The sequence below is a fragment of the Camelus ferus genome, chromosome 10 (genome assembly GCF_009834535.1).
Source record: "Camelus ferus isolate YT-003-E chromosome 10, BCGSAC_Cfer_1.0, whole genome shotgun sequence".
Lineage (NCBI taxonomy): Eukaryota > Metazoa > Chordata > Mammalia > Artiodactyla > Camelidae > Camelus > Camelus ferus.
The window spans coordinates 64,590,611-64,617,139 of NC_045705.1; the positions used below are offsets into that span (position 1 = coordinate 64,590,611).

At 52.4% G+C, this 26,529-nt stretch overlaps 1 protein-coding gene and 1 long non-coding RNA gene across 2 annotated transcripts; both read left to right on the forward strand.

Annotated features, from left to right (window-relative positions):
• Positions 1-3,982: 3,982 nt before the first annotated feature.
• On the forward strand, positions 3,983-7,972 carry LOC106728700. The gene is made up of 4 exons (XR_001364967.2): positions 3,983-6,160; positions 6,457-6,540; positions 6,651-6,765; positions 7,506-7,972. It is a non-coding gene; the product is annotated as an uncharacterized LOC106728700 (long non-coding RNA).
• A 2,277-nt stretch (positions 7,973-10,249) lies between these two features.
• NAA40 (N-alpha-acetyltransferase 40, NatD catalytic subunit) lies at positions 10,250-24,546 on the forward strand. The gene is given in 9 exon segments (XM_014552533.2): positions 10,250-10,367; positions 19,572-19,667; positions 20,634-20,686; positions 22,979-23,074; positions 23,147-23,305; positions 23,462-23,545; positions 23,958-24,035; positions 24,265-24,382; positions 24,384-24,546. Coding segments are annotated over 8 exon segments (651 nt in total). The 5' UTR covers positions 10,250-10,367; positions 19,572-19,628; the 3' UTR covers positions 24,408-24,546.
• Positions 24,547-26,529: the final 1,983 nt, after the last annotated feature.

A 26,529-nucleotide genomic window follows, 5' to 3' on the forward strand; every position in this document is an offset into this window, starting at 1 on the left:
GCAGGGTGCCACCCCGCCCCCAGCAGCTCCAATCTTTAGGGAGCCTCTCATCTCTGTCCCCTCCTGCCTGGCAGGCAGCCATCGCTGCACACAGCCCTCTGGTATGATGGAGTCTTCCATCTTGCCTACACCAGCCCCCCCATTAGGTAGGGCCTTGGTTGGGCCCCCCCATTTCCCCTGTGCCTCTTTTCCATACTCATACTTAGGATCCAGGGCCCAGCACCTCACCCCACCCCAGGCCTCAGCAACATGCTTATTCTTACTTCCCTCCCCCAGGACTCCTCCAGGTACCCCTGGCGACTGGCCCCCCTCCTTCCCTAGCACCCCTCCCCCCATAAGAACCTAATTCTGCTCTCACTTCTCCCTGGAGCCTGGAGCTCAGGGCCAGAGGAAGATTCTGCTTTGGAGGTGGGGGCAGGAAGAGGAGTTTATTCCTTGGAGTCAGAGAGGAGGGGGGTGTCCCTAGGCTCTGATGTGATGAAGCTTCTGCCTAGGAGGTGGGACACGACATAGGAGGGGTATCTTAAGAATTTGGGGACGACTGTGGGCGCCAAAGTGCCCAGAGAGGAGGCACATTCCTAGTGAGCAACCTTCTCCCCAAGGGGCAATGGCGCAGTTAGGAGGGGGAAGAGCAAGGCCCCACCCTCCCACCTGCTGCAGCCGCCCCCTCCCCAGCTGGCCCCCTCTTTTGTGCAAAGCCACACAAAGGACAAGGGGCCCCGGCCGGCCTGGCCATCTGCTCCCAGCAGCCTGAAGGCTCTTAAAGAGACAGCACCCCCTCCCTGCCCTGGGGCTGTAGGGCGGGATGGAGCAAGCCGTCCACAGGACCTGGTCTCAGCTGTACCCCAGATCCCACCCACTTAGCCCTGGCTTCCTCAGCCCCAGGTCAGGAGTCATCCTCCCCCAGGCCAGGGGCACAGAGGTGCCACGTGGCCAGGAACAGGGGGTACGGGAGAGCAGAGGAGGGAGGCTGCCCAGGGACTGGCCCCTCCTCTCCTCCAGCCTTAGGCGGGCAAGGGGCCAGGGAAGCCCAGGAGCACTGCACTAGTACTGGGGTCCCTCACCTCCCTGAGGCTGTCTCTGAGCTTTGTGAGAGCTGCTGATTGCCAAGAGTGCGCTCCCCGCCATCTTCATTGAGGAGCTGCCCCTCACCCTTCCTCTGTAGGATGCCGGCGCCTGCTTTTTGAGGGCTGCAGGCCACCAGGCAGCAACCTCATGATCCAGGCACATTTATTTCCTGCATTTTCCAGTTGAGGAAACTGAGGCTTGACTCAGCCCCCACACAGGTTTCCACAAAGCCAAAGCCACTGCCTTATCTGAAGCCTGCCTCCCACCCCTGGGCCAGATAAGGCCCCTCACCCCTGAGATTCCCAGGGAAGCCAGACCCAGGCACTCAAAGCCTTTGCCACACTGCTAGGGACTCAAGTTTACATAATTTGTGTGATTGTTTATTTCTTGACTCTCTCCCTGCTGGGCTGCAGGCAGAGATTGTGTCCACCGTGTTCACTGCTGTGTTCTTAGTGGCTGGCATATAGTAGGCATTCAATATTTGCTGAATAAATAAATGCCAGAAGCCCCCAGAGCCTTCTTCCTTGGGCTCTTCTGTCCCCTCTGCCTCCTTCCTCCTCGAGGTGAGGTAGAGGGGACAGAGGTGGAACAGGGATGCTGGGAGAGTAAAGGAGGGTGACCTTGAGCAAGCCACTGGCCTCCCCTCTCGCCTCCCTCCTCCCAAAGGCGTGGGCAGCTCCAACCAATCCTGAACCCGCAGCCCTGCCAGACAGACTGGGACTATCCCGAGCTCTGGCCAGGCGAGGCTGGCCGCTGCGGTGTGGTGCCTGGGACCCTGGCCAGGCCCTCAGTGGCCACAGCCAAGGGGCTAAGCTTGGGGAGGGAGGCAGGCAGGCGAGCGGGCGGGCGGGCCCTGGGGTGGAGGAGGGAGGGTGGCAGGACCTAAGGAGAAACCTGGACGAGCAGCTGGGGAGTTGGGCTGGAGGTGGGATGGGGGTGGGGAGATGAAGCTGGAAAAATGGGGAATGTGGGCCACAGCTCCTTCTAGGGCTCCCCACCCCCTCAACCTCCCTCCCCCCAAACCCCCCAGGGTCCACTGTAGCCCAAGGTGCTGCCCTCCCCGTCTCTGGACCCAGTTAGTAATCCCCTGGAACAGCCCAGGGTTGTGAAGAGGCTGAGAGGTGACAATCCAGTGCTTGGCAAGGGCTCAGCACTGTGGCCGCGTGAGGAGGGGTTGCTGAAGGAGGCGAGGCCGGCACATCTGTGAGTGGCGTTGGGGGAGGGCAGAGCAGAGCCAGGCAGCAGGTCAGCAAGGAGACCCCAGGCTTCCTGACACCCACGCCGAGGAAATCTGACTCCCTGAGTAGAGCAGGAACTGGCGCAGAAGGGTCAGCGAGACCTTAGCTGAGAGACGCGAGAAGGTGAAGGGGGCTCCCTGGACCCATGAGGGGGCAGCTTCCAGACCTGGGAGCCCCTCCGTTTCTCCGGAAGCCGGGAAGGGAGCCTCCCCTCACCCTCACCTGGGCAGCAACCGGCGCCCTCTGGCGGTGACAGCGTGGACCTAGAGGGCTTCTCCCCAACCTGGCCACAAACATCCTCCCAGGGAGGCTGAGCCTGGCACCCTGAGGAGCCCATTCTCCCGGGGCAAGTGCGTGGGATCAAGAGCCCCGGGGGCCAACTGAGCGTTAGATCCAATTCCCAGAACTTCTCCTTGGCCCAGAGCTATCCAGAACCTCCCAGAACAAAGTCAGGTGGAGCAGAACCCCTTAAAGTGGCAGAGGTGAGGGGAACCGCAGGAAAACTGCAGGAGCAGTGCAGACCAAGGAGCTCAGACCTGAGGTGAGTCCTGGCTCTGCTTCTTGCTTGCTGTGTGGCCTGAGGTGAGTTACCTGGCCTCTCTGAGCCTCAGTCCCTCCATCTTTCAAAGGGAACAATGATTTTGACTTCATCTGATTGTTGGGAGGGTCTAACTTCATCTCAGATGCAATGTAATTGAAATCTGTATCTGAAGTTTCCTTCTGAAGCCAGGGCAGGCTCTGTGGACCAGCTGAAGGCCATTGCCACCTGGGGCTCCTGGGTCTGACCTCTGCAGAGAAAAGCTCTTCCTCTGTGACATTTGACCCTTGAAATCCTCCTTTCTGACTTGTCTACTGCTCTAGATTCCTGCCTTCAGTCTTATCTCTCCAATCCATCATGCAAACAAAGCTGGATACAGACTCTCAAATACTGCTTCAATCAGGTCCCACTCCTGCTCAACAACCTTCCATGGTTCCCTTTTGCCTTCCTGGCGAAGTTGGAACTTCCTCTCTCCCAACCCAGTACTCAAGGCTTTTCTAGCCAGTATCTGATCCAGCCAGAAAGGTCTACTCACCACTTGCTAAGCCCTACCTGTTGCCCCAGAATACTCTGTTCACCCTGCAGACCCTGGCCCGGCCCACCTATTTGCATGTCCCATGCCTGGCCAGTCCTTTGGGACTGCTGACTCCTGCAGGCCAGCCAGCTCTGCTCAACAGGGCCCATCCAGGGCTCCTGGCTTGGCTGCAAGCATCCTTCCCACTCCCTCAGCCCACCCTGCATGTGCTCCTCCTCCACCACCCTACCTCCTGCATGGCTCTTAGCACATGACCTTGCCTCCCACTTCCAGAGAGAAATGCAGCCTCTGAGAGGAACTCCTTCCAAGGCCATCTCCTACACCCAGAGATTCCGCTCCTTCCCTCTCCCTCACTTGTAGATGTCCCTTCCAACCTCCCATCTCCCAGAAACACACACACACACACACACACACACACACACACACACCCCTTCCTCTATCTCAGGTTTACCTTTAGCTACTCATTTCAGCTAAAGCTACTGCTGCTCGCTCTCTCTCTTTAATTTTTCTTTTATTTTTAAAGCTGGGCTTCTTACAAGTGTTCTTCACACCCCTCCATCCTTGTCCTCACTCCCACACACTCCCCCACCCACTGTAGTCTCACATCACCCTCTGCCACTCCATGGAGACTGCTTTTGCCAAGGTCACTGTCATCTCTAAAGCCAAAGGACCTCTGACTCAATCTCCCTCTGGGTGGTACTGGACAGAGAGGGCCACCCTTGCTCCTGGATGTGAGCTCCCAGTTGGCTCTCATCCTCTCGGCCTCCAACCCTGTTAATCCTTCAGTCCCAGGCCACATCCTTAGCAACCCTGAACTGCTGGAGCTGTGGACACTGCCATCTCCATCTCCCTGCCTCCGGACCCCCATTACCCAACCAACTGTCTTCTGGACCTCTGTGCTCAGTTTTCTCTCAGACACAGCAAGCTCAGCCTGTCCAAAATGGGTCTCCACCTCTCAACTACCCATTTACACTGTCTGCCCTCCTCCTGACTCACCTTCCCACCGGTACCCAAAGTAGAAACAGGAAATGCCCTGGGCTCCTCCTTCTGCTTCACTTCCAAGTCAACATTCTCACCCCATTAATAAAACAGTCTCCCTGCCTTCTCTCTTGCCCCCTTCTATTATTTTTTTTTAATTTGTTCTTGAAACCACATATTTTTTAATTGAAATATAGTCAGTTTACAATGTTGTGTCAATTCCTGTTGTATAGCATAATGTTTCAGTCATCCATATACATACATATAATTGTTTTCGTCTTCTTTTTCATTATAGGTTATTACAAGATATTGAATATAGTTCCTAATCTAGTCTTTATTCAACAGCTGGGGCGATCTTTCTCAAATCCAATCTAATCAAGTCAATCCTCTGCTTCTCATTATCCTTTGATAATCTCCTTCCAAATCTGGCCTTCAGACATCCATTCCCCCTTTGCCCTTCTCCTTCGGGGATCCTTGCGGTGTTGGGGAGTTGATCCCACCCTATGTCAGCCTTTCCCAAGGCCCTGGACATCGTGATTGGTTCATAAGTGGACTAGAGACCTAAGCTGGCCCAATCAGCATGTTATAAATATGGGATGAAGTCCAGGAAGTTGAGCCAGGAGTGTTTGCTGCCATCTTTGATCCCCAAGGAAAGCCAACACTGCGGATAACACCATGAAGAGATGGGGAAAAAACTAGCTTCTCAGTGACGTAACTGAGCTGTGGAGCCACCTCAGCTGAAGCCACTGAACCTCTGAACTTTTTAGTCATGTGAGCCAATGCATTCCTTTGATTGTTTGAGCCTGGTTGATTTCAGTTTTCTGTCACTTGCAACCACAGCCTCTGAACCACTACGTCTCTCAACATTACTCCATTTGTGAACTTACACTTAAGCCTCGCCCAACAACCTTTCGTTGTTGACTGGTTCTCATTTGCCTTGCAAAATGAAGCTCAATTTCACCCTGTCTAGGTTATCTGCCCCCTCTTCATCTCAGCATTGACCACACTCTAATGTAACCACCTGCTTGTTTACCTGTCTATCTCCTCCTTAAAGTGGTGAGTCTTGAGAGGGCATGGCACCCACCTTACTCACCTGTGTACCCACAGCTCCACAGCACCTGGCACACAGTAGGTGCTCAACAAATAGCTGCTGTGAGAATCCTCCTCAGATCTCCCAAACACCACCTCCTCAGGGGAGCCCTCCTGACTGCCCCAGTCCCTTTCACTCCACAGGTACCTACACTGCCTTGTCCCCAGAAAATCACTTCTGCCAAATCACCTCAGAGTTTTACCAATTTGTTAGGAGCTCCTCATAGCTAAGGACTTACTGTAATAGAAAGCGACAACTTCTATGAGTCCATATTATTTTCGCAGCTGTATTCGCCAGACCCTAGATTAGTACAGGTACATAGTAGATGCTCAACTATTGTTGAATAAATTAGTGGATGAATGACAAACAAATTGAACGCTCACAGGTAACAACCACAGTGTGCAAAATCCCTGACTATTTTATCTCCTTTTCCTCCGAAGTAGCCCTACAAGGCAGGCATTCTAATTATTTTCATTGTACAGGTGAGGAGCTGAGGCTTCAGAAGATGACCTGATGACCTGCCTCAGATCACACAGCTTGAAATTGGCAGAGCTGGGACAGATCTCCAACCAGCTGATGCCAGAGCCCTGTTTTTCATATCCCTGCATCCACATCCTTCCAATGAAGATGCATTTGACTGTCAGGAGAAACCGCCATTCAATGGTGCTTGGAGCAAAGCGGACATTTTATTATTTCTCCTAAGAAGTGTGGAGGTCAGTGTCATTACTTCTCATCTCTCAGCTCTGCCTCTTCCATGCATGAGAAGACTTCCCCTCATAGTCACCAGATGGTTGCAGCTGCTCCGAGCAGCCCATCCTTAGAGGACAATTTCCAGAGTGGAAGGGGAGGGACAGAGGGCAGGGACTTTCTCCTTGGCATGTCTCTTTTATCAGGGAGAAAAATTTTTCAGGAATTTCTGAACCCACCTGTGCCCCTTAAACCAATCCCCAGCAAAGGGGCATAGGATTCCTATGCTTGGATTAGACTCATCCTGTTTGTGTTCCAGCAGACCTGCCATGACATCCTGGGATCTCCACCCATCACCTGAGCAGTTGGGGCTCTGTTAGCAAGGAAAAAGGAAGCCTGGCAGTTGGTTAGTCACCCCTGCCCCCTGCTGCCCTCCCCATCCCCCTGACACAAAGCCGTGTCTACCTTAGATTTAGAAATACTTGTTGATTGAACTACAACATGTCTCTTCCCCAGCAGACATAGGTTCTGGCCCTGAAGTCATGGCCCCCAGGTGCCCACATTTCCTACGATGAAAACCAGCAAAGAGGGCTACAGTTCCTGATGGACAGCAGGCTCACGGGACCCAGTGGTGAGTCTACAGGGACAGATAACCTAGAACAGACAGACAAGTGGTTGGATTTTGAACTGTTTTCAGTTTAGATGTATGCAGTCCTTCATTCAACAAGCTTTTATGTCCATCTTCTCCTCTGACTCCTCCCTGTCCTCTGCAATCTTGTTTTTTGCCTGGGGGAGGAGGTAATTAGGTTTATTTAAATTTATTTATTTAATGGAGATAATGGGGATTGAATCCAGGACCCTCTCCTCTGCAATCTTTTTTTTTTTTTGGCGAGGCGATAGTTAGGTTTATTTTTATTTATTTATTTAACAGAGGTACTGGGGATTGAACCCAGGACCTCGTGCACGCTAAGCATGTGCTCTAGCTCTGAGCTACACCCCCCGCCCCTGCAGTCTTAACCAAACCCATACTGGGGGACAGACTGCCTGCAACTGCTGGTGAGGGCTCTGGGTCTGCTCCTTGCTTCACAGAAAGGGTAGGTGGAATTAGTGATGTCTGTTGTGGGCATGAAATGAGTGGCAGAGAGGCAGAGAGAAGAGGCCAGGAAACGAAGAATTATAGAAAGGCTGTGACCTTAAAGAGGTCCTCCCCAAAATTCGCATGTTGAAGGCCCAACCCCCAGTACCCCAGAATGTGACGGTATTTGAAGATGGGATCTTTACAGAGGTAATCAATTAATGTGAGGTCATTAGGGTGGGCCCTAGTCCAATGTGACTGGTGTCCTTCTAAGTGTGGGAAATTTGCACACACAGGCATAAACAGGGGACAGCATGTGATCATGAAGATGGCCATCTACAGACCAAGGAGAGAGGCCTGAAATAGCTCCTCACACAGCCCTTGGAAAGAATCAACCCTGCCAACATCTTGATTTTGGACTTCCAACCTCCAGAACAGTAAACTTCTATTGTTTAAGCCACCCAGTCTGGGTACTTTGTTACAGAGCCCTGGGCAGTGGCCTCTGGGCTTAGGGGTGTGTGCAGATTGGGCATGACTTACCTGGACAAAGACCTGAGGAGGCCTCCAAGTCAGGACATCTCACCCCCTCCCACCTTTGGGCCCCTCTCTGGCCTTGGCCTCCCTGGCTGTAGAGGAAGGATAAGCTAGATGACTGCCTGGCTCCCTCTCTGCCCTGGCAGTCCAGCAGCCTCTCACCTTCCTGAGGTCATTCAATCCAGCCACCAATTGTTGCCTGCTGTTGACTTCTAGTGTCAAGGGTGGGGCTTGTGGACCCTGAAATTGAGAGTAACAAGCATGACGTCTAACTGCCTTGTATGAGTTATGCCACAATAGTGCTGTGTAACAAATGACCCAAAGTTTCTTTGAGTCAGAATCTCAGGAATGACTTCACTGGGTGGTTCTGACTCAACGTTTCCCATGAGGTTGCTACCAAGATGTTGGCTGGGCTTCAGTTCCCTAGAGGCTTGTCTAGTGTGGGACATTCATTTTCTAAGGTGGCTCATGCACTTGGCTAGCCAGTGGGCCTGGCTGCTGGTGGGAAGCCTCAGTTCCTCCCATCCATGGTGCTGTTTGTGCATCCTGATAGCATGATGGTTGGCTTTCCCCAGAGGGAAAAATGCAAGAGACCAAGGCAGGAGCTTGATCTTAAGTTTTATAACCTAGTCTTGGGAATCACACACTGTCACTTTGGAAGTATTTTATTGTCATACATCAGCCCTACTCAGTGTTGGAGGGGACTATGTAAAAGCATGAATACCAGAAAATAAGTATCACTGGGGCCATTTGGGTGGCTGGCTACCGAAGGCTGGATGAGAGATTTGGTACTAGAAGGGATGCTGGGGGAAAAGGGTCATGAAGGAAGAGTCTTATAGATTGAACTTGGGAAAGATGGAGCCTTGGGAGTGCATTAGTTTCCCAGGGCCGCCATTAACAAAGTACCACAAACTGGATGACTTAAAATAACAGCAATTAATTTTGGTCAAGAGTCCAAAATCAAGGTGTTGGCTGGGTTAGTTCCTTGTAGAGGCACTGGGGCCGAATCTGTCCCATGCCTCTCACCTGGCTTCTGATCGCCCTCAGGAATCCTTGGTGTTCTTTGGCTTGCAGCTGCATTCCTTCAATCTCTTCTTCTGTCTTCACATGGCCATCTTCCTTCTGTATGTGCATCTCAAACCTCCCTCACTTTCTTGTTATAAGGACAACAGTCATTGGATTTAGAGCCAACCCTAAATCCAGGATGATCTCATCCTGAGATCCTTAACTTAATTACATCTGCAAAGACCCTATTTCCAAATAAGGTCACATCCACAGGTACCAGGGGTGAACTTGAACATGGACATATCTTTGTGTGTGTGTGGGTGGGTGGGGACACATTATTCAACCCACTACAGGTGGCATCCCCATGGAGGGGCTGGTTGAGGCCATGACCTAATATCTCCATCTGCTTTGGCTCAGGTGTCACCTCCTCTGCGGAGCCTGCTACCTCCCCTTTGTGTCCCACAGCAACCTGTCCCTGCCACCATCATGGCCACCGTTATTCCTCCATCGAAAATTTCTGTGTCTACGTCAGGCACTGAGCTGGGTCGCGGGGGTTCAGAAGTTCAGGTTGCCAAATATAGCGTACAAAAACACAGAACACCCAAGGAAATCTGAATTTCAGATGAAGAGTGAGTTTAAGTTTTCCCCATGTATTGTATCTGGCACTGCTGACAGCAGCGGAGAGAAGCAGGGCCTCCAGCTGCAGGGAGCCTGCAGCCCTATGGAGATGGAGGGGTGAGTGACCGCAGTGCAGTGCAACAGGGGAGGACGAAGCATAGGGAGACCCCAGGGAGAGTGCTGGGGCCAGCTAAGGGAGCCAGAGGAGGCTTCCAACGTCTAAGCTGGGACCCCAGGGGCAAGAAGGAAAGAGGTTTCTGGCGAAAGGAACTGCAGGGCCAAAGGTGAGGTGTGGGGATGGGGCCCTGGCCAGGAGAACAGGGCCAAACACGCAGCCTCTAACCCTAAACGGAGCCTGCAGCCTCTGAGGGCTTTAACTGGCCGACCAGACGTGAATTTTAGAAAGAGATGCAGTGCACAGATGACGAAGAAAGAAGAGTGTTTCAAGGAAGAAGTGAATAACAGGCCAGATGTTGCAAGGAGGCCCAGAAGGATAAGGACTGAGGCGTGTCCCTGGGAGGTAGCAAGATGGCTGGAGGTGTTAGAAGAGGCTTCCACAGGGCGGTGGGAAGAGAAGCAGCTGCAGCAGGTGGAGGAGTGAGCAGCGGGAGAAGCAAGGAGGTAGAGACAGGGTTGGCCACTTTTTCCAAAAGTTTTTAGTTGGGGGTGGGGTGGGCAGAGAGCAGGCAGGAGCCAGAGGGTTGAGGAAGGCTGGGGAAGGGAGGGGTGACTGAAAGGAGGGATCCTGAGGGGAAGAGGCTCAGCTCCCCAGGTGGCAAGGAGGGGAGGATGGGGGCATTCAGATTCTTCTCTGATCTTTTTTTTTTTTCCTTTTGGGAAATGGAGGGCTTCTCCTTAGCAGATCACAGGGTGCAAAGTCTGCCCATCAGTCCCCCGCTGTGCAGTTATGTGCCGGCCCGTTGGGCGGGGCTAACTTCCAAGGCTGTTCCCCAGCACGGAAGACTACAGCGAGTAGCTGCCCCCAGGCCTCCACTGAGCATGTGAGTGAAAAAATAGTTGGGAGCAGTTGAGGGCTGTGGAATGAGAGTGTTTAGGGGAGCAGCTGTACTAGGAGGACGGAGAGTACAGGAAGGAGGTGGGAGGGGTGCAGGTCCTGGAAAAGAGGTGGGAAACAGTGTTCCATCCTGAAGGATCAAAGAGGCAGAGGTAGGAGCTGGAGAGAGTGGCTGCTGAGGCAGCTTAGTCGCCAGGGCAGAGGTGTGTTAGGGAAAGGAGGACTGATGGCAGGGGAGCAGGTAGGGGTGGGGGGATGTCCTTTTACCCAGGGAGGGGATTCCTTTTCTGCCCCAGTCCATGCCAGGTGCCTTCCATCTCTCATCTCATTTAAGCTCATTGAATTCTCACAAACTCCCCTGGAAGATGATGCTGATGATGAAGATGACAGCTCTGGGGGGTCTCACTTTATAAATAAGGAAACTTGAGTCTCAAAGACTTGAGGCATCTTGCCAAAAGTCACAAAGGCCTTAAGTAGCAGAGAGGAAGTTTAAACGCTGACTGGTCTGACTCCAAAGCAGACTCTGTCCGCTACTCCATGAGACCAAGGAAGCACTGAGCAGGAGAGAGCCCAAAATCAGGGGCAGCCCCCCAGGGAGAAGGATGCTGCTAGGGTACAGGAATAGGGCACTGGGGCTTCTCAGGCCTCTAGGGGGCCTGGATGATGTCACCTGCCCAATGGACTACTGGGCTTACCTCCCAGGCCTTGTCTGGTGTCCAGCAAATTCCTGCAGCTGGGTGGGGACGGGGGTCAGGGAGCAGACTTAGGAATAGGGAGTGGCAGAAGAGACAGGGCACAGGGCATATGTTCCATGAAACAGCTGACCATGAAGTTCAATGTGGATGAGGAGTCAAGAGAAACCAAGACATGGTAGGGGACTGCACTGGGGTGAGGGTTGAGCCTCATTCCCACTTTGCCCCTTCTCTCTCTGTTAATCCTCTTGCCCCAGCCCTTCAGGCTCCCTTGGATCTGCAAATACTGTTCCCTCCCCTGGGAACCCCAAGCCTTCTCTTCAAGCGCAAGTTCAGAAGTCCTCTCTTTCTACCTTGGCCACCTTCCTCCCACGTTAGCTCCCTCTTCTGGTCCCCTGAGTGCTAGCAACCAGATTTTCTGACCAGGGAATGGGATACAGGCCAAAGACTCACTCATTCTAGTCTACCTACATTCCCTCCATGGTCTCATCCAGTCTCATCTAGCTTTACATACCATCCATACCTGAATATGCTGAAATTTGTAGCTCCAGCCTGGACCTCTCCTCTGTGTGCCAGACTCTGATTACTCCACATCTCCATGTGACTCTCTGAAAAGACATCTCAACCTGAGGTGGTGGAAATTGAAGTCCAAGTCTTCCCTTCCCCTACCCACCTTGCTCCTTCCAAACATCTCAGTTGAAGTCACTCATTTTTCCAGCAGCACAAGCTAAAAACCTTGAAGGTATCTTGACTCCCCTCTCTCTCATACCCCACATCACATCCAGTCCATTGGCAGGTCCTGTTGACTCTACCTTCCACACACATTCACGTCCTGAACACTTCTCCCACCTCCACTGCCATCCAGCGGGTGGGTGCCAGCACCATCATTCTGGCCTAGATTATAGCAGTGGCCTCTGCACTGCCCTTCCTTTGACCTTGCCCCTATGCTTCCTACTCAAGCCAGCAGCCAGTGGTCATATGAGCACATAAGCCAGCCTTACTACCCCTTCCAAACTCTCCAGTGGCATTCCAGCTCTCTCTAGTCTCCACCAAAGTCTTTCAAAACCTACAAGCCCTAAGTGATCCTCCCCTTACTGGTCTGGTTTCACCTCCCACTATTCTCCTGTTGGCCCACTCTGCTCCAGCCATATTGTACTACCTGTAGTTCCTCAAGCATTCTAATCATGCTCCTGAGGAGTTTTACAGTAGCTGTACCCCAGCCTGTGCCCCTAGCCTGGAATGCCTTTCCCCAAGTAGCTTCATGATTTGTTCCCTAATAGCCTTCAGGTCTGTCTTTTTTTTTTTTTTTTAATAAATTTTAATTTTTTTTTTTTTAAATAGAGGTAATGGGGATTGAACCAGGGACCTCGTGCATGGACCTCGTGCATGCTAAGCATGTGCTCTACATATGTCTCCTCATTTTGCCTTCACTGAACATCTTAGTTAAAACTATAAACCTGACTTTCCCCATCCTCTTTCCACAAAACTTTTTTTCATCTAATGTGCTATGTATTTTATCTGTTCATATAGTTTATTATCTCTCTCTTCCTTCCAGAATACAAACTCTATCAGGACAGTACCTTTTCTGTTTATTATTGTTTACTCTGCTTCCTGCAACAGTGCCTAGCATATGGTAGGCACTCAACAAATGTTGCTTGAGTTGACTGGGGACCACCACTGTGCTGAGCGCTGAAGGTGGGACAATGAGCAAAACCTGACAAAGCCTATGAAGCTTGTCTTAGGCAGCGGTTTTCTAATTTTCATAAGTACTCTACCTGGGGAGCTCTTAGAAGCTGGCTCCACCCCCTGGAGATTCTGGGGATAGGCTCTAGGGGCGTGCACAGCACTCAGGCTCCCCAGGTGATTCTGTTGCAGGCCAAGTGGGGGTCACACTGGTCTGCTGGGGTAGACTGAAATTAATACTGTTCAAGACGGCTGATGCCTCATTTTCACAGCACCTTCCACTCTCCATTAAACAGTTGTTATATGCCGGTTTCCCCTTTAAACAGTAAGTTTTGGACTGCGACGGCATCTTGCTCGTTTCCGTGCCCCTTGGGCTCTGAACAGCGTAGGTTTAGGTGCCAGTCAATGTTTATTGAGAGAGCGAATGAATGGAGAGTGAATGACTGGTTAGAAAAGGAATTTCAGAGTTCACGATCGAGAAGGTGGGAAATTTTCCAAAGCCATCTACCCCTGTGCCCGAGGGTTGTAGGAGGGGCTGGTGCTTCAGAAGTCGGGTCGCGTTTGGTCGCCTGGGAAGGTAGCACTCCACCTGCTGACCCGGGCGGGCGTGGGAGATGTGGAGTGGAGCGCAGGGGCAGCACTGCCGCCCACTCGACTGCCCAGCAGAGCGCTTTTCCTAGCGCTGCACGGCCGTTGCCATAGCTACAGACACAGCCAGGGGAGAAGGGGGCGGGCCCGGGCTACGTCATTCCCAGAGCGACGCTGCTCCGCGCCTCCCGCCTCCATCGGGTGTGAGACCCTCGGCCCGCCTCCCCAGCTCTCCACCTGCGCGCCTTCCCCCGCTGCCCCCTCCCCGAGTTCTGCGCCGGCGCGGTGCCCGCCAGGGCGCGCCGGGGGAGCTCGCGAGGCGCATGCGCGTTGCGGGGCCTGCTGCCGCTCCGGTGTCGCCGCCGTCGCCGCTGTTGCTGCCGTTGCCGCCTCCCTGCCGGCAAGTGTAGGAAGGAGGAGCTGAGGGCCGCCGCCGCCGTTGCCGCCATGGGGGTGAGTGAGGCAGGGAGGGGAGACACGAGGGCCGGGAGGGCTTCCCGCTCCCCTCGCCCCCTGTGCCCCCATTGTTCCTTGAACCCTCTCTCACGTGACCTCGACCCCCTCCAGCCTCACGTGACCTCCAGCCCCCACATGACCCGACTCCCCAAGTCTGAAGTGTCCCCACTCTCGGCCCAGCCTGGGAATCTCCTGGGGAAGGCCTCTTCCTCTGGCCCCACCCCCTCCGGTGCCCCCGGCCCTCGCGTCGCGCCCGCCCCTGCTTTCCTCCAGGACGTGTTATCTTCTTGGTCTCCCCCTGCCCCCGCGCGGTCCTTGGGGTCTTCTTCCCCACCCCCCAGGAGTCACCCATCACCCGGCTGTCACCGGGTTCGCGGTTTCCCACATCCTGGGCCAACACTGGCTGGAAGGGAACCGAGGCCCAGAGGAAAGAAGGCACCCAGCCAAGGTCACACGGGCAGTGACTGGGGACCAGACCCCGACTCAGGGCTCCTGAATCCCTGCCGCTGTGCTTCCCGCTACTCGACTTCTCAGCGAATCTAGTTTCCCGAATCTCTTTCGAAACCTCTCCACCAGGTTCCTCCTGCTCCAAAAACACTCTCTTCCTTTTCGGCAGAGGCCACCTTCAAGGCCTACCAGATGCACTGAAATGGGTCTTATTATTACTTAGGCTGTTAGTAGCCTTCGTTCTGCAGGTGGCTTTTTATGGGGGAGGTGTGCGGAGGATGAGCAGGGACGTGATGGAGGGTCCCTGGTGATGGCCCAGCTGCGGATGGATAATGACACCTGTTATGCACAAGGCAGCCTGGAGGTGCATCTTCTGCCCTTCCCTGGCCTGTGCTGATAGAGGGTTGGGCAGAAGTTATTGGCATGTCCTGTGTGGTCACCTGAGTTCCAATTAGAATAGCATCAGCCACTCTCCTAAAAATATAACCGGCCCTCCCAGTACCAGGTATCCTGCTTTTTACATGAACTTTCCATCAGTGTTAGGGAGCCCTGACTTTAGAGCCAGAGATACCTCAGTTTCAGCCCCATCTTCTCTGGCTAGCGGCATGATATTGTGCTAGTGACACAGCCTTTGTGGACTTGAACATCTTCACCTGTGTAATGAGGATGATGATACCTCCCTCTTAGGACAGATGTGAGGATAAAATGATATATTGGATGTAGATAGCCACATAGGTGCCTCTTAAAGAGTAGATGTTATTTTTGCCTGTATTCTCAGCCTTCAGTTGTCTAAAATAGATTTGTGCTATTTTTAACCCATTGGGTTTGTCCCTACTGTTATTAACCTAGATTTTTTTCCCCTCTCCACTCAAATAGTTATTGACTGAATAAATCAACTTGTTAGACAAAAATAGTTGTCTAATCCATGTCAGAACATCATCATGTTTCAACAAGGACTTTTGGATACTGTGTACTTCCTGTGTAGAAAATCAAGTCTTGAGACCTTAGGCATATTTAACCTAGATTCTAGTGAAAGGCCCCAGGCCCCAGCTCTTGCTCAAACTAAGTAAAACCTTGTGTCCCTGGTATTACTTGGTAAATGTCTATCCAGCACCAGCCACTCCAGACTGAACAGAAAACAAGAAGCATAACATGCCATTCTGGTTTAGTACTTCCTCATTGGCTGAGTTGAAATAGCAGGCCTCTGAGATCCTGCGATCCTCACTGCTTCCTTTAGGGCCCTGATCTTATTACTCATAGTTTGCAGGTGTGTTTCTCAGAACAGCGGCTACCTTCTCTCTTCTGGCCTAATGCTCACTGCAAAAGAGACTTGAATTTTCCTCCCTGAAACAGCTGGAACCCTCTCGTTATCCTCATTCCTCGTGGGTGGGGGCTATGGACTCTCCACCACAGTGTCAGAAGGTCATGGTTCCTAGTGATCACCCTCCAGCAGAGGGCCCTGCTCCATTTGACGGCCTGACCACAGGCTAAGAGAGAATGGCCGCAGGTGTAGCACCATTCTCTTCAAAGTCCTTTCACGCTTGCTGCCACATGTAAGTTGTCTTTTAGAAATTAGAATTTAGAGCTCTGTCTCCCTTTGCCAGAAACAGAGGGGTTTTTGTTTTTATTTTTGTTTTGTTTTTTTTCCTGGATTCTGGATTCTTTGTGGGATGGAGGCATTGATACTGAAAACCTAAGGGATGCCAAATCCTTTTTCTGAAAGGTGCCCCATGCCCCCGTCTGGGTGTTTTTTTGTTTTTTAATTTCTCTGTGTGACCCCTAGCAGTCCTGGGGCTGCTATTATGACTAGCAGTCATAGAGATGCTACTTTGATAGGGGAAGAGTTTTCATAGCTGCATGTGAAAACGTTTCATCACACTTTGTAACAAGTGCCACATAGATTTAGTTGAGGTAGTGGAAGGACCTGGATTTGAATCTTGGAGGATTCGTTCAGCAGGTATGAACTGAGTACCTAGCATTTGCTGAGCGCTGGGTCCACATCAGCAAATAAAGCAGATGTGACCTCTCCTCTACCTCATGGGGTGTGCAGTTTAGGGGGAATGGAGGAAGAGGGCTGTAGAAAGACCTCTGAGAATTCTGTTCCCTGGCTCTGTGGCCCTGAAAAGTGTCTAACCTCGCTGTGCCTGTTTCCTCATCAAAGAAGTAGGCACACATACCTTGATGAGTTATTGCAAAAATTAAGATAAATCATCTTTATTAAAGCACCAGCAGAGTGTTCTACACTAGTAGGTCCTTGTAAACAAAAGCCCTTACAATAAAGAATTTTTGTGTCTAGTACATTGTATCACTTTGTCCTCACAGCAGTCCTGCAAGGTATAGGCATTGTGAGCCCATGGATGAGGAGATTGAGGTTCGGAGAAACTGAGTAACTTGCTGGAAAGAGAGTAAGTAACTTGCCCAGAGTCACACAGCTATTAAGTGGAAGAGCTGAGAATGAAATCTGGGTCTCTCAACTCAAAATCCCACACTCTTTTTATTATATAAAGCTCCCTTGGGAAAGACACTTAACCACAATGAGCTTTACTGTTCACTGTACTTATTTCCCATTTTAATTAGGAGAATTTTCCTGCGTCCCTGCAGGGTAGTCTTACCTCCATAAGGCAGGGCAGAGCTAATTGGAACAGTAGGAGACCACTTTTCCTAGGGTGTGCTAGGTTTGCTGGAGGGCCCCGCCTGTCTGGCCCAGCCTGCTGCAGCCTGCCTCATGCCCTGCATGCAGGCAGCAAGATGCATACGGGGCTCTTTCATTATCCGAAGTCTCAGGCCACGGCAGCCCCAAGCCTCACTGAGAGTTGCCTGCTCACCTGTTCCCCTGCAGAAATGAGCCCATAAACTTCCTGGGAGCTGGGCTTGGCCCTCCTGCTGCTGTTCTTAGGAATTACTTACCTCTTGTGCTTAGAAATGAGACGCTATGAAGGGGACCTACATTTCTGGTGCTTTCTGGGTCCCCGGAGTCACACTTTCCTTCCAGCACCCTCCATCCTTCAGCTCTGTGTCATGCAAAGAGAGCTAATGTGCAGGGTGGAGGCAGAGAGCCTGCCTTTATCATGAGGGCATGCTGACTTCTGACCTGTCCTTGGCAGCTGTTCCTTGAGGCCAGCAGTGGCGTCCCCATTTTCCTGGTCATAGAGTTGTTCTCACAAGTCACGGAGGGGGTGGCAGGAGGAGCAGTGGCCTGGCCTGTTTGACGCCAAAGCTCATGTTCTTTCTGCCCCATCACACAGCCCTGGTGACCCTCTGCCTCAGGTTTCCCTGTTCCTTACTTTGCCTCAGTATGGAGGTAGGTCTGGGGCGGCGCCGTGTTGGCATGTCATGTCAGCTGTTACCAAGCCGGCAGGGTAATGAGAAATGAGTGGCCAAGTAGCTGCCTTGAGGGCTCCTGAGGTCTCATCGTGACCTTATCTTGGCAGAGCTAGGAAGGTTTTTGATGCTAGGGTAGGCTCTCCCGGTGGGAGGCAGCACGGTGAGAACAAATGCTGGCTCTGCAGCCCGGCCCCTGGGGTGAGCCCCCCTCTGCCGTCTCCCCTCGGGGCCTCTGAATGAGTCATGCCATCCCTTTGAGCCTCAGTTTCTTCACGTGTAAATGAGGTGATGGTTTCTGCCCTGAGAATTGAACCAGACAATGTTTATGAAAGTGTTTTGTAAGATCAGTGTATCTCTCAATGTTGTCTTGAAATCCAAATTCCCAGAGAAAATATGGATGCTCTGAAACCTCTGTGTGGTAGAGAGGGGCTTGTTCTGTCCCCAGATCCCAGCAGTACGAAGGCAGTCTGTTCCCTTCTGTTTGTTCCTTCCTCCAGGGAGGTAAGAAATGGGCTCTAGCCTGGCTTCCCGCACAGTGCTCCGCCTGCAGGTAGTAAACAGCTGGTGTTGGTCAAGTTTATACCAGGAAGAGAAATTCCTGTGCGTTCCTGGTATTGGAACTCTTGCCTCCTGGTTGCTTGAAGTAGGAGTTAAGCAGTGTTGTTCCTTGGGGAACCAAGGGTAGAATTTATCCAGCCGCTGGTTTTTCAACTCACGCTTTCCTGGGCCAGTCAGCATCAGAGCTAAGGTGGGATTGGAGGAAGTGAAACCTGTCTCTGATGAGGTCAGGGAAGTGAGGGGTGGGGTCAGAAGAGGCAGTGCGATTGGGAAAAAGCAGAAGCATCTTCCCAGTGCCTCTGGGGTGCCTTCTGGACTTGGGCTGGGTGGGCAAGCACCTCTGGATACGTATACTGTTAAGCTCCTCCTTGGGAGTGAGAATGAGGACCATCATTTATTGAGCACAGGCCATAGTAACCCTCATGGGCTTACTCCTTCAGCGGACCTGCTCATGAGGTGAGAGGAGGCTCAGAGAATGGCTGTGTCTCGTCCTAAGACCTGCAGGGAGTAAAGGGCAGAAATAGGCTCTGGACAAGGTCTGTCAGACCGCAGACCTTGGTCTCTTTTCCCTGTGTTACCAGTTTTTATAAGAGGGTAAGAGTCCATTTAGACTTGAGAAAACCTGACATGAGTCTCCAAACAGGATCTGCTCTGAGTGCAGTTACGGGCAGTTTGTAGTTTGCTTCTCTGTGTAACGACAGCCTCCCTTTGCTCCTCCCCTGCTGCCTGTGTGCCCTGCAAGTTGGCTTTGCTGACCACGTGTCCGTATGGCCTCTGTCCCCAGATGAACCACTTGGGGCCCTTCACTCTCCCCTTGTTGCCACTAAGTGCTCGCTGTGCCTGCCACTCATTGGCCTTGGCTGAGCAGCCATTCCTGGGAACAACCCTGTCTCCTTCAGCCAGAGTGCCCTGGCCCTCGCTTAAAAAGGGGACCCAGCTCCCAAAGGGGCCACCCCCAGACCAGATCTTTGTCTCCTGAAGTCAGAAGATGCTTAAAAGGCTTTGAATAAATGTACACTTAGAACAGCCGTCAGCACCTACCTCAGATGTCATTGCCTCTCTGAAACCTGCCCTGAATGTGTCCAAAATTAGTTGTTCCCTCCTTAGGAGGGAATCAGTGAGTGAATATTTATCAGGCAGCTGCTGGGGGCCAGGCTCTGCTGCAAGTGTTACCTACTCTCTCTGGGCCCTCACAAGTGATCCAGTGGTCCCAAGGGTCAGTCCTTTTCCAGATAGGGAAGCTAAGAAGCCTGGTGACACTCTCATGACTTGCAAGTGCTTTGGTCTTTCCTACTCAGCCAAGGATGCGGCAGCCAGGATCTGTGTCCTGCTGCTGAGATCAGGCCTGTGCATCAGGGGCTGACCCTTTGGTTCTCCAAAGGGAAAGTCAAGTTTTTGGTTGGCCACAGCCTTCCAGCCACGTTTGCTTTTCCCTGTTACAGAGGAAATCGAGCAAAGCAAAGGAGAAGAAACAGAAGCGGTTGGAGGAGCGAGCTGCCATGGATGCTGTCTGTGCCAAAGTGGATGCCGCCAACAGGGTGACTCTCCCCTCCTTCCCAGTCCCTTCCTCCTGGAACTTCAGCTTGGTTTTTAATTTGACTTCTTTTGGTGCCACCCTGTGGCAGAATTGTGTTACTGCCCACCCACGCCTCTGCTGCCTCCTTGCTGCTGAGGAAAAGCAGCCTGGCTGGAAGGCTGGGAGAGTTTCCAGAAGGGCCAGGTGTGCAGAGAAGTGTGGATTCAAGTGGAAGTGGCTGCTTTTCTCTGTGGGGCTCCTTCCTTACCAGGAGAAGAGGGTCTAGAGAAATTTTTGTTAGGGTTTTGCATTTTGGGGAGGAATCCTCACTGGTAAAATGTGGTATCGTTTTCTCATTCTTTCCTTCAAACATTTATTGCACGCCTATGAGGTACCACAGGCTGTGCTAGGGACCAGGGGACGCAGCGGCCTGGTTTCCAGAGACCACAGTCGGGGAAAAGTAACTGTGATTCTGAGCACGTGGTGGGTCTGACTGGGAGCAGCTCTGTTTTCAGGTGGAACCTGAAAGATTCTGGACACCCTTCCTGCCCCGTTCCGTATCCTGGTTTTTGTTATTCATTAGTCACACTTAATAGGATTTGGCACAGGGACATGATTTTCCATTTTGGGTTTTGACCGGGTGGGGTTAGTTGGGGGCCTCTGAGAAGTACTTATGGATCAAGGTGGGGCCTTCTCTTCTCATCAGGGTCAGGTGAGTGGGTTTTATGCCCGGAGGCCAGTGTTAGTATTGGGCAGTGAAGTTTCTCTTCACCTTGTCAAATGAAGCTAACTTCACACACCTGGGCCTTCTTGCCAGCGTCTCCCTCCTACATGTAATTTCAGAGCTGAGGCAGGTGGAGGGTTCGTATAAGGGCTGCTCCTGGGCCTGGGAGCTCACACATGGGTCAGCACAGCGGGACTCCAGGGTGGAGCCTGTGACTCTGCCAGGTGAGAGTTTGTACTACTCCTTGTTTCTTTCCCTCTGCAGCTCGGAGACCCTTTAGAGGCTTTCCCAGTGTTCAAGAAATATGATCGGAATGGGTGAGTGTTCTGCATCTCCCCGGGTATCCTCAGGAATTCACCTTTCAGAGGAGGCTTCCTCAGACCCACATTTTCTCATTCTTCTTTGTTAATGAAAAAGCAGACAGGATGGCCAGTGCCCTGTTGATATAAAATCCCCCAGTTGAGGTGATAAAGGAATCTGCGAATGAGCAAAGATTGCCTAATCTCAGACTGATGTCTCCTTGAGACTTGTTATTTTCTCTGGGTGAAGAGGCAGAGAGTTGAAACAAGCTTCAAAAATCATCTGGGCTGACTCTCTCATTTTGTACTGGGGAAACTGAGGCTCGGAGAAGCAGACTGAGATGTCTGAGCTTGTGGAGTTTCTCCCTGACGGCTGAGGGGGCTTTCGATTCCCAGTCCAGTGTTCTTTCCCTGAATATATAGTACAACTTTTAAAAGCTGCTGACTGGCTTTGTGACCCTGGACAAATCACTTAATCTCTCTGTGCCTCAATTTTTGAATCAGAAATGGGTCTAATAATAGTACCTTCCTCATGGAGTCATCAGGAGGATTAGATGTCAAATGTTAGTGCCTGGAGCACACTAAAAGCTAGCTCAGTGTTAGCTGTTATTACTAATCCAGTTCACTGTAGGATCTGTTTTTTCTCTCAGCCAGCAGCACCTCAGGTAAGACAGATTATGCTACCTGTTTCATAAACCAAGAGAACAGAAAGGGGGGAGGGGATGCTGTTGGCTGAGGGAAAAAAACAGGCTGTGATTTTATAGAATCATAGCTGTGGGTTTGAATCATAACTGTACCTCTTACTAACTGTGTTTGGATAAGTCAACATCCTCTTCAAGCCTCATTTTTTATCTTAAATAGAATGATGATGCCAGACTTGCAGGGTTGTTTTAAGAAGGACAGAGAATATATCCAGCTGTGTTAAGTAGCAGCTGATGTGAAAGTATTTCAATGAATGAGTAAGACAAATACAGATACATGAATTATTTATTTGAATATGTGAATTAGAGGGAACGGCTATAGTAGGTAATACTGTATTTGCCTTTCATAGCTGTGTCTGAATTCCATAGTATCACAGTAATTTATTCTTCCTGTCTGTGGTCAGATTATTGCAGTTCCTCTAGAAGTTCTGTCATTCAACTGGGAAGTCCTTTGACATAGTTTCGAGATTCCTTACTGTGATGTCTCTCAGTGTTCCTTATCGCACACTCCCTCTGACCTCCAGAAATACAGAATTGCTCTGACGCAGGCATTGCTGGCTGACTCTGGGCTCATTTGGTGCCTGGAATTGTGTGTGATTTGTGTAGTTGTGATCCTACTTTTGTGTACCTAAATAACTCAGGTTAGTAGAAAATTTATGCTGAAAACCGGCCCCTGAAAAATTTAGAACTAAGACAGATGCAGTGCTGTGTTTGGGCCTTTCTGACCACTACACAGTCAGTACTTAAAAAGAAAGGAAGGCTCTTCAGAGCCAGGAAGTTCCAAATTTACAAGGCTGCACACATGTGTGACTCAATGTAGCGTGCCACTCAGCCAAGGTGACGGTGGATTCCAGTGGTGATGTCCTCTGAGGAGTCATATCAGTCCTTTCAGAATGTGACACCACCTGGAGAATATAATTTCACTGTTTGGCCAAGGAGTTTACATGTGATTTACTTAATTCATTTAGGAATAAAGAGGAGATTGATACCTTAACACCTGCAGCATTCGTTAGTGTAGGAAAGCAGAGCATGGGATTGGACCCCGATCCACTCTGTTTGATCAGCTGAGAGCACCCACTCTGTCCCCAGGGGGAGCAGGAGGCAGGACTCCTCAGGGGGTGTGGGCCCTAGTCTTCTTGAAGGGCCTGAGGTCATCCAGCCACTTTCACAGGCGAGATTGGTAGATCATAAGGAAGAGGTCCCACAGGGGGCCCGGTGAGGACTTGGTTCTGAAATGAAAGCAATAGGAAAATGCCTAAGGGCAGGAACTAAGGGAACAGAGAAGACACGAGTGTTTAGAACAAAGTACAGAAGAGAGGGTGGAGAGGGCAGAGAGGGACAGAAGTCGACAAAGTGCCGAGTCTGATAAAGGCTCTGCTTGGGAGGCAAGAAATGGGACTTGTGGTCAGGGTGGTGGGTGGGTGATGACAGTTGTTAATCTTGGCCCGAAAGGCTTAGCTCCTTCACAGGCACCTTCTGTAGTCATGTCTGGGCTCGGCTTCTCTCTGTAGATTAATTGTGACCAGGCGTGCCTCGTTGTCAGGGTGTCAGGCAACGGGCGGTGCTGGGCCTGTCTCTGGCTTCAAATGCCTCCTCTTCCTCTTCTCAGCTTAAACGTCTCCATTGAGTGTAAGCGGGTATCCGGCCTGGAGCCAGCCACCGTGGACTGGGCCTTCGACCTGACCAAGACCAACATGCAGACCATGTAAGCACACCATCTGTAGGGGAGCCTGGCTTTCTCCCCAGAGTCCCTGTCCTGACGGCCCCCATCTTCCAGGTATGAGCAGAGTGAGTGGGGCTGGAAGGACCGAGAGAAACGGGAGGAGATGACGGATGACCGTGCCTGGTATCTCATCGCTTGGGAAAACAGTTCGGTCCCTGTTGCCTTTTCTCACTTCCGGTTCGACGTGGAGTGCGGGGATGAAGTCCTGTACTGGTAGGAGCCCCAGCCTGGGGTGGGCGCTGGGGCGGAGGCCCTCCAGCTGGTGCAGAGTCTGGTGCACCTGTCTGGGTCAGTGGGTTGCCCGGGGCCATGGGCACCTCGATGGGCCTCACAGCCTCTTCATGCTCACCCCCGACTTCCTTTATCCAGCTACGAAGTACAGTTGGAGAGCAAGGTGCGGCGGAAAGGCCTGGGGAAGTTCCTCATCCAGATCCTGCAGCTTATGGCCAACAGGTAAGGGCCACCCACTGTCACTCAGTTGGAAGGAGCTGCCTCTGAGGCATCTCCCGTGGGGAATAAGGCTAATAGGAATGTTCTAGAAGAAAGGCATCTAGAACCCTGTCAGTAAGTCTTCCTGCCCTGCTGTGAATCTGGATTTCGCACATGTGGCTCAGTGCGGCAGGCACCTCTGAGTGCCTGTTCCGGGCCTGAGTGATGGAGAGGACGTGGAGAGGCCGCCAGTCGGGTGGGGCCTGACCAGCCCCATCATGGTGGGAGGTACCGAGCGCCCAAGACATGGGCTAGAGTCAGGGCTCAGGAATGCACCTCAGGAGCAAATGGGAGACAGCAGGCAGAGACATGAGAGAGGACGTATGATCTAGCACCTGTTTCTCTTTCTGTAAGGTTCTCTGTGCTTTATTCTCAGCACCCAGATGAAGAAAGTTATGTTAACTGTATTTAAGCACAATCATGGCGCCTACCAGTTCTTCCGAGAAGCGCTACAGTAAGGAGCCGGGCCCCGGTTTGGGACAGTCTGGGCCATAGGAGCTGCCTGCCCCCGTGTCTTTTCCCCGTCCTGACCCCTGAGCTCCCGGTCCAGAGGTCCATGGGGCTGGGGGTAGGAGAAATGGTGTGGGAGTGCCTGGTCCCCTGCCCTTCTCCTGAGCCCTCACTCCTGGGGAGGAAGGCGTTCAGCTGCCTGTAGCCAACCCTTTCCTCCTGCCTGCCTGCAGATTTGAAATCGACGACTCTTCCCCGAGCATGTCCGGCTGCTGTGGGGAGGACTGCTCCTATGAGATCTTGAGCCGGAGGACCAAGTTTGGGGACAGCCAGCACTCCCACACGGGCGCGGCACTGTGGTGGCTGCTGTCACTGAACACCCAAGCTAGAACGCTCTCTCCAAGGCCTATTCTCTCCCTGGTCTCACGCCGCTTGCCAGGTGCCCTCAGAGCTGTGGCCTCCTCAGCCCTGCACGTGCCAGGCTGTACCCTGAGAACACAGAACCCTGGAAGGAGTGGTCCACGCTGCCCCCTGCTGTCTCCTAGGAGAGCAGAGTGCCAGGAGGGAGCTGAGAGGAGAGGATGCTGCAGGAAGAGCTGGCGGAGGCCTGGGCACGAGGTGCATCCTCCCACAGTGGCTGCCTTCTCACTCGGCTCTTGCGCCCTCGAGTGTAGGGTTCCCCAACTTCCCTACGCTGGATAACTGACAACCACCCCACACACAATTGGACAAATGGAGTGTTTATACCCACCTCTATGAAAGTCCTGGAGCCCTCGGTCAGGGTCTGGCTGGTTCCCAAAGAGAAATGGACTCGGTGTAAGATCTGGGCACAGAGAGGCTTCTCAGAGACTTGTCTTTTGTGGATGGAGTGCTCTGATGGAGACCTTGGGAAGGTCTTTGGTGCCACAACACAGGGAAGCAAGGGGGCTCTTTCTGGCTGTGCCTTTGTGGATCCCCAGTTAGCATGGAGTTGTCCAGGGGACCAGCTGACTCTAGGGCGAGGGCTGCCCCTCTCTCTCCATTGCTGTCAGTGAGGGGCCGAGAGGACCAGGAACAGGTGTCGAATGGGGCCTGCCGTGGAGACTCTTGCTTCTCTGGGCTTCTGGACTTGGCTGCATCCTGAGCTTAACCTCTTGATCTCATGACAGTGACTTGAGTTTTTCACTCATAGGAAAAAGCCAGAGGCCCTGCCTGCTCTCCTCCATCCCTTCTTACTGCTCTTCTCCCCCTGCGTCTCACCCCACGCCAGATACCCCTGTTCTTACTCTCGAGGGGTAACATCAGGGAGCCTCTTGTCTTCCCCTAGAAAGGACCCCCATTCCTGGCATATTTGATGCCATTCCCTCTCAAATCTTGGTGCTGATAGCTCTTTGAAGGTGGTGGAACCCTCCCCATCGCCTCCCCCTGCCTTTGGAGAGCCCCCAGCCAGCAGCAGGCACCTCTGCCTGCACTCCCCAGCCTCGCCCCTCACTGCCTCAGTGAGGCACTAGTGCCACTGCCCTGGCCGGCCGTGCAGCTGCAGCAGGAGCACCTCTCAGTGGCCGCGTCACCTGCAGCAGCGGCCGGGAGTGGTGAGAAGGCCTTCCTCTCCTCTCATGGGATAGAGAGGGTGCGGGGTCAGAGCTCAGACTTGCCCCATCTCTAGACCTTGTTCCCCTTCCGGGAAAGAAAATGACCAAATCCTTGTCCAGGAAAAAGCACCTAACACCTCCCCTTGGACAACCTTGTGCTCTGCTTTAGGGAGTGTCTCAAAGGTCCTGCTTTTGTGAGGTTGCTCCTGAGGAAGTTTGTCAGTCCTTTGGACCTCAGAGTCTGCTCCTGCCCCACCCTCTGCCCTGACTCAGGCCATCTGTGCTGGCGGATGTCCCTGGAGCTGTTCTTGCTTCTCCCCTAGATTCCTGTCCGGACTGGGCCTGTGCACACGGCCTCCTTCCCCAGCCCAGCCCTGTGCTGTGGGCCTCATGTTGCTCTTGACCTGCCAGCAATGGACATGGCACGCCCTTGGAGAGGGCCTTGCAGCTTTACACTGGAATAAGCCCACCTCTGCCCCTGCCCTGCCAGCTCCCGGGGATTTTACCGAAGGGGAAGAGTTAATTGCTGGAAGGGCATTGGAGGGCTCCTTCCAAGAATCATGGAACAACAGAAGCATATTTAGGGAGAGTTTTTCCTCTGATCCTTGCTGTCTCTCAAAGGGCACAGAATGATAAATATTTATTGTCTTAGATCATGGATTTCTGATACCTCCCACTCAAGGGGACCAGAAGGGGCCCCAGTGTGAATCCCACACAAGGTGAGTTGTGTGTGTTGTCTTTCCATTGAACACCTGGCACTGAGCCTGTTGGTTGACGGTGCTTGTTGCCAGGTCCTGCTCATCCAGCTGCCTCCCCCACTTCCCAAGGGCTGCTGGGGATCAGGGCTGGGCAGGGAGGCGCTGCCTGAGACCCGCAGGTCACCTTGTTTTTGATGTTGAGCCCAGATGTTGAGCCCATTCAGTTCTC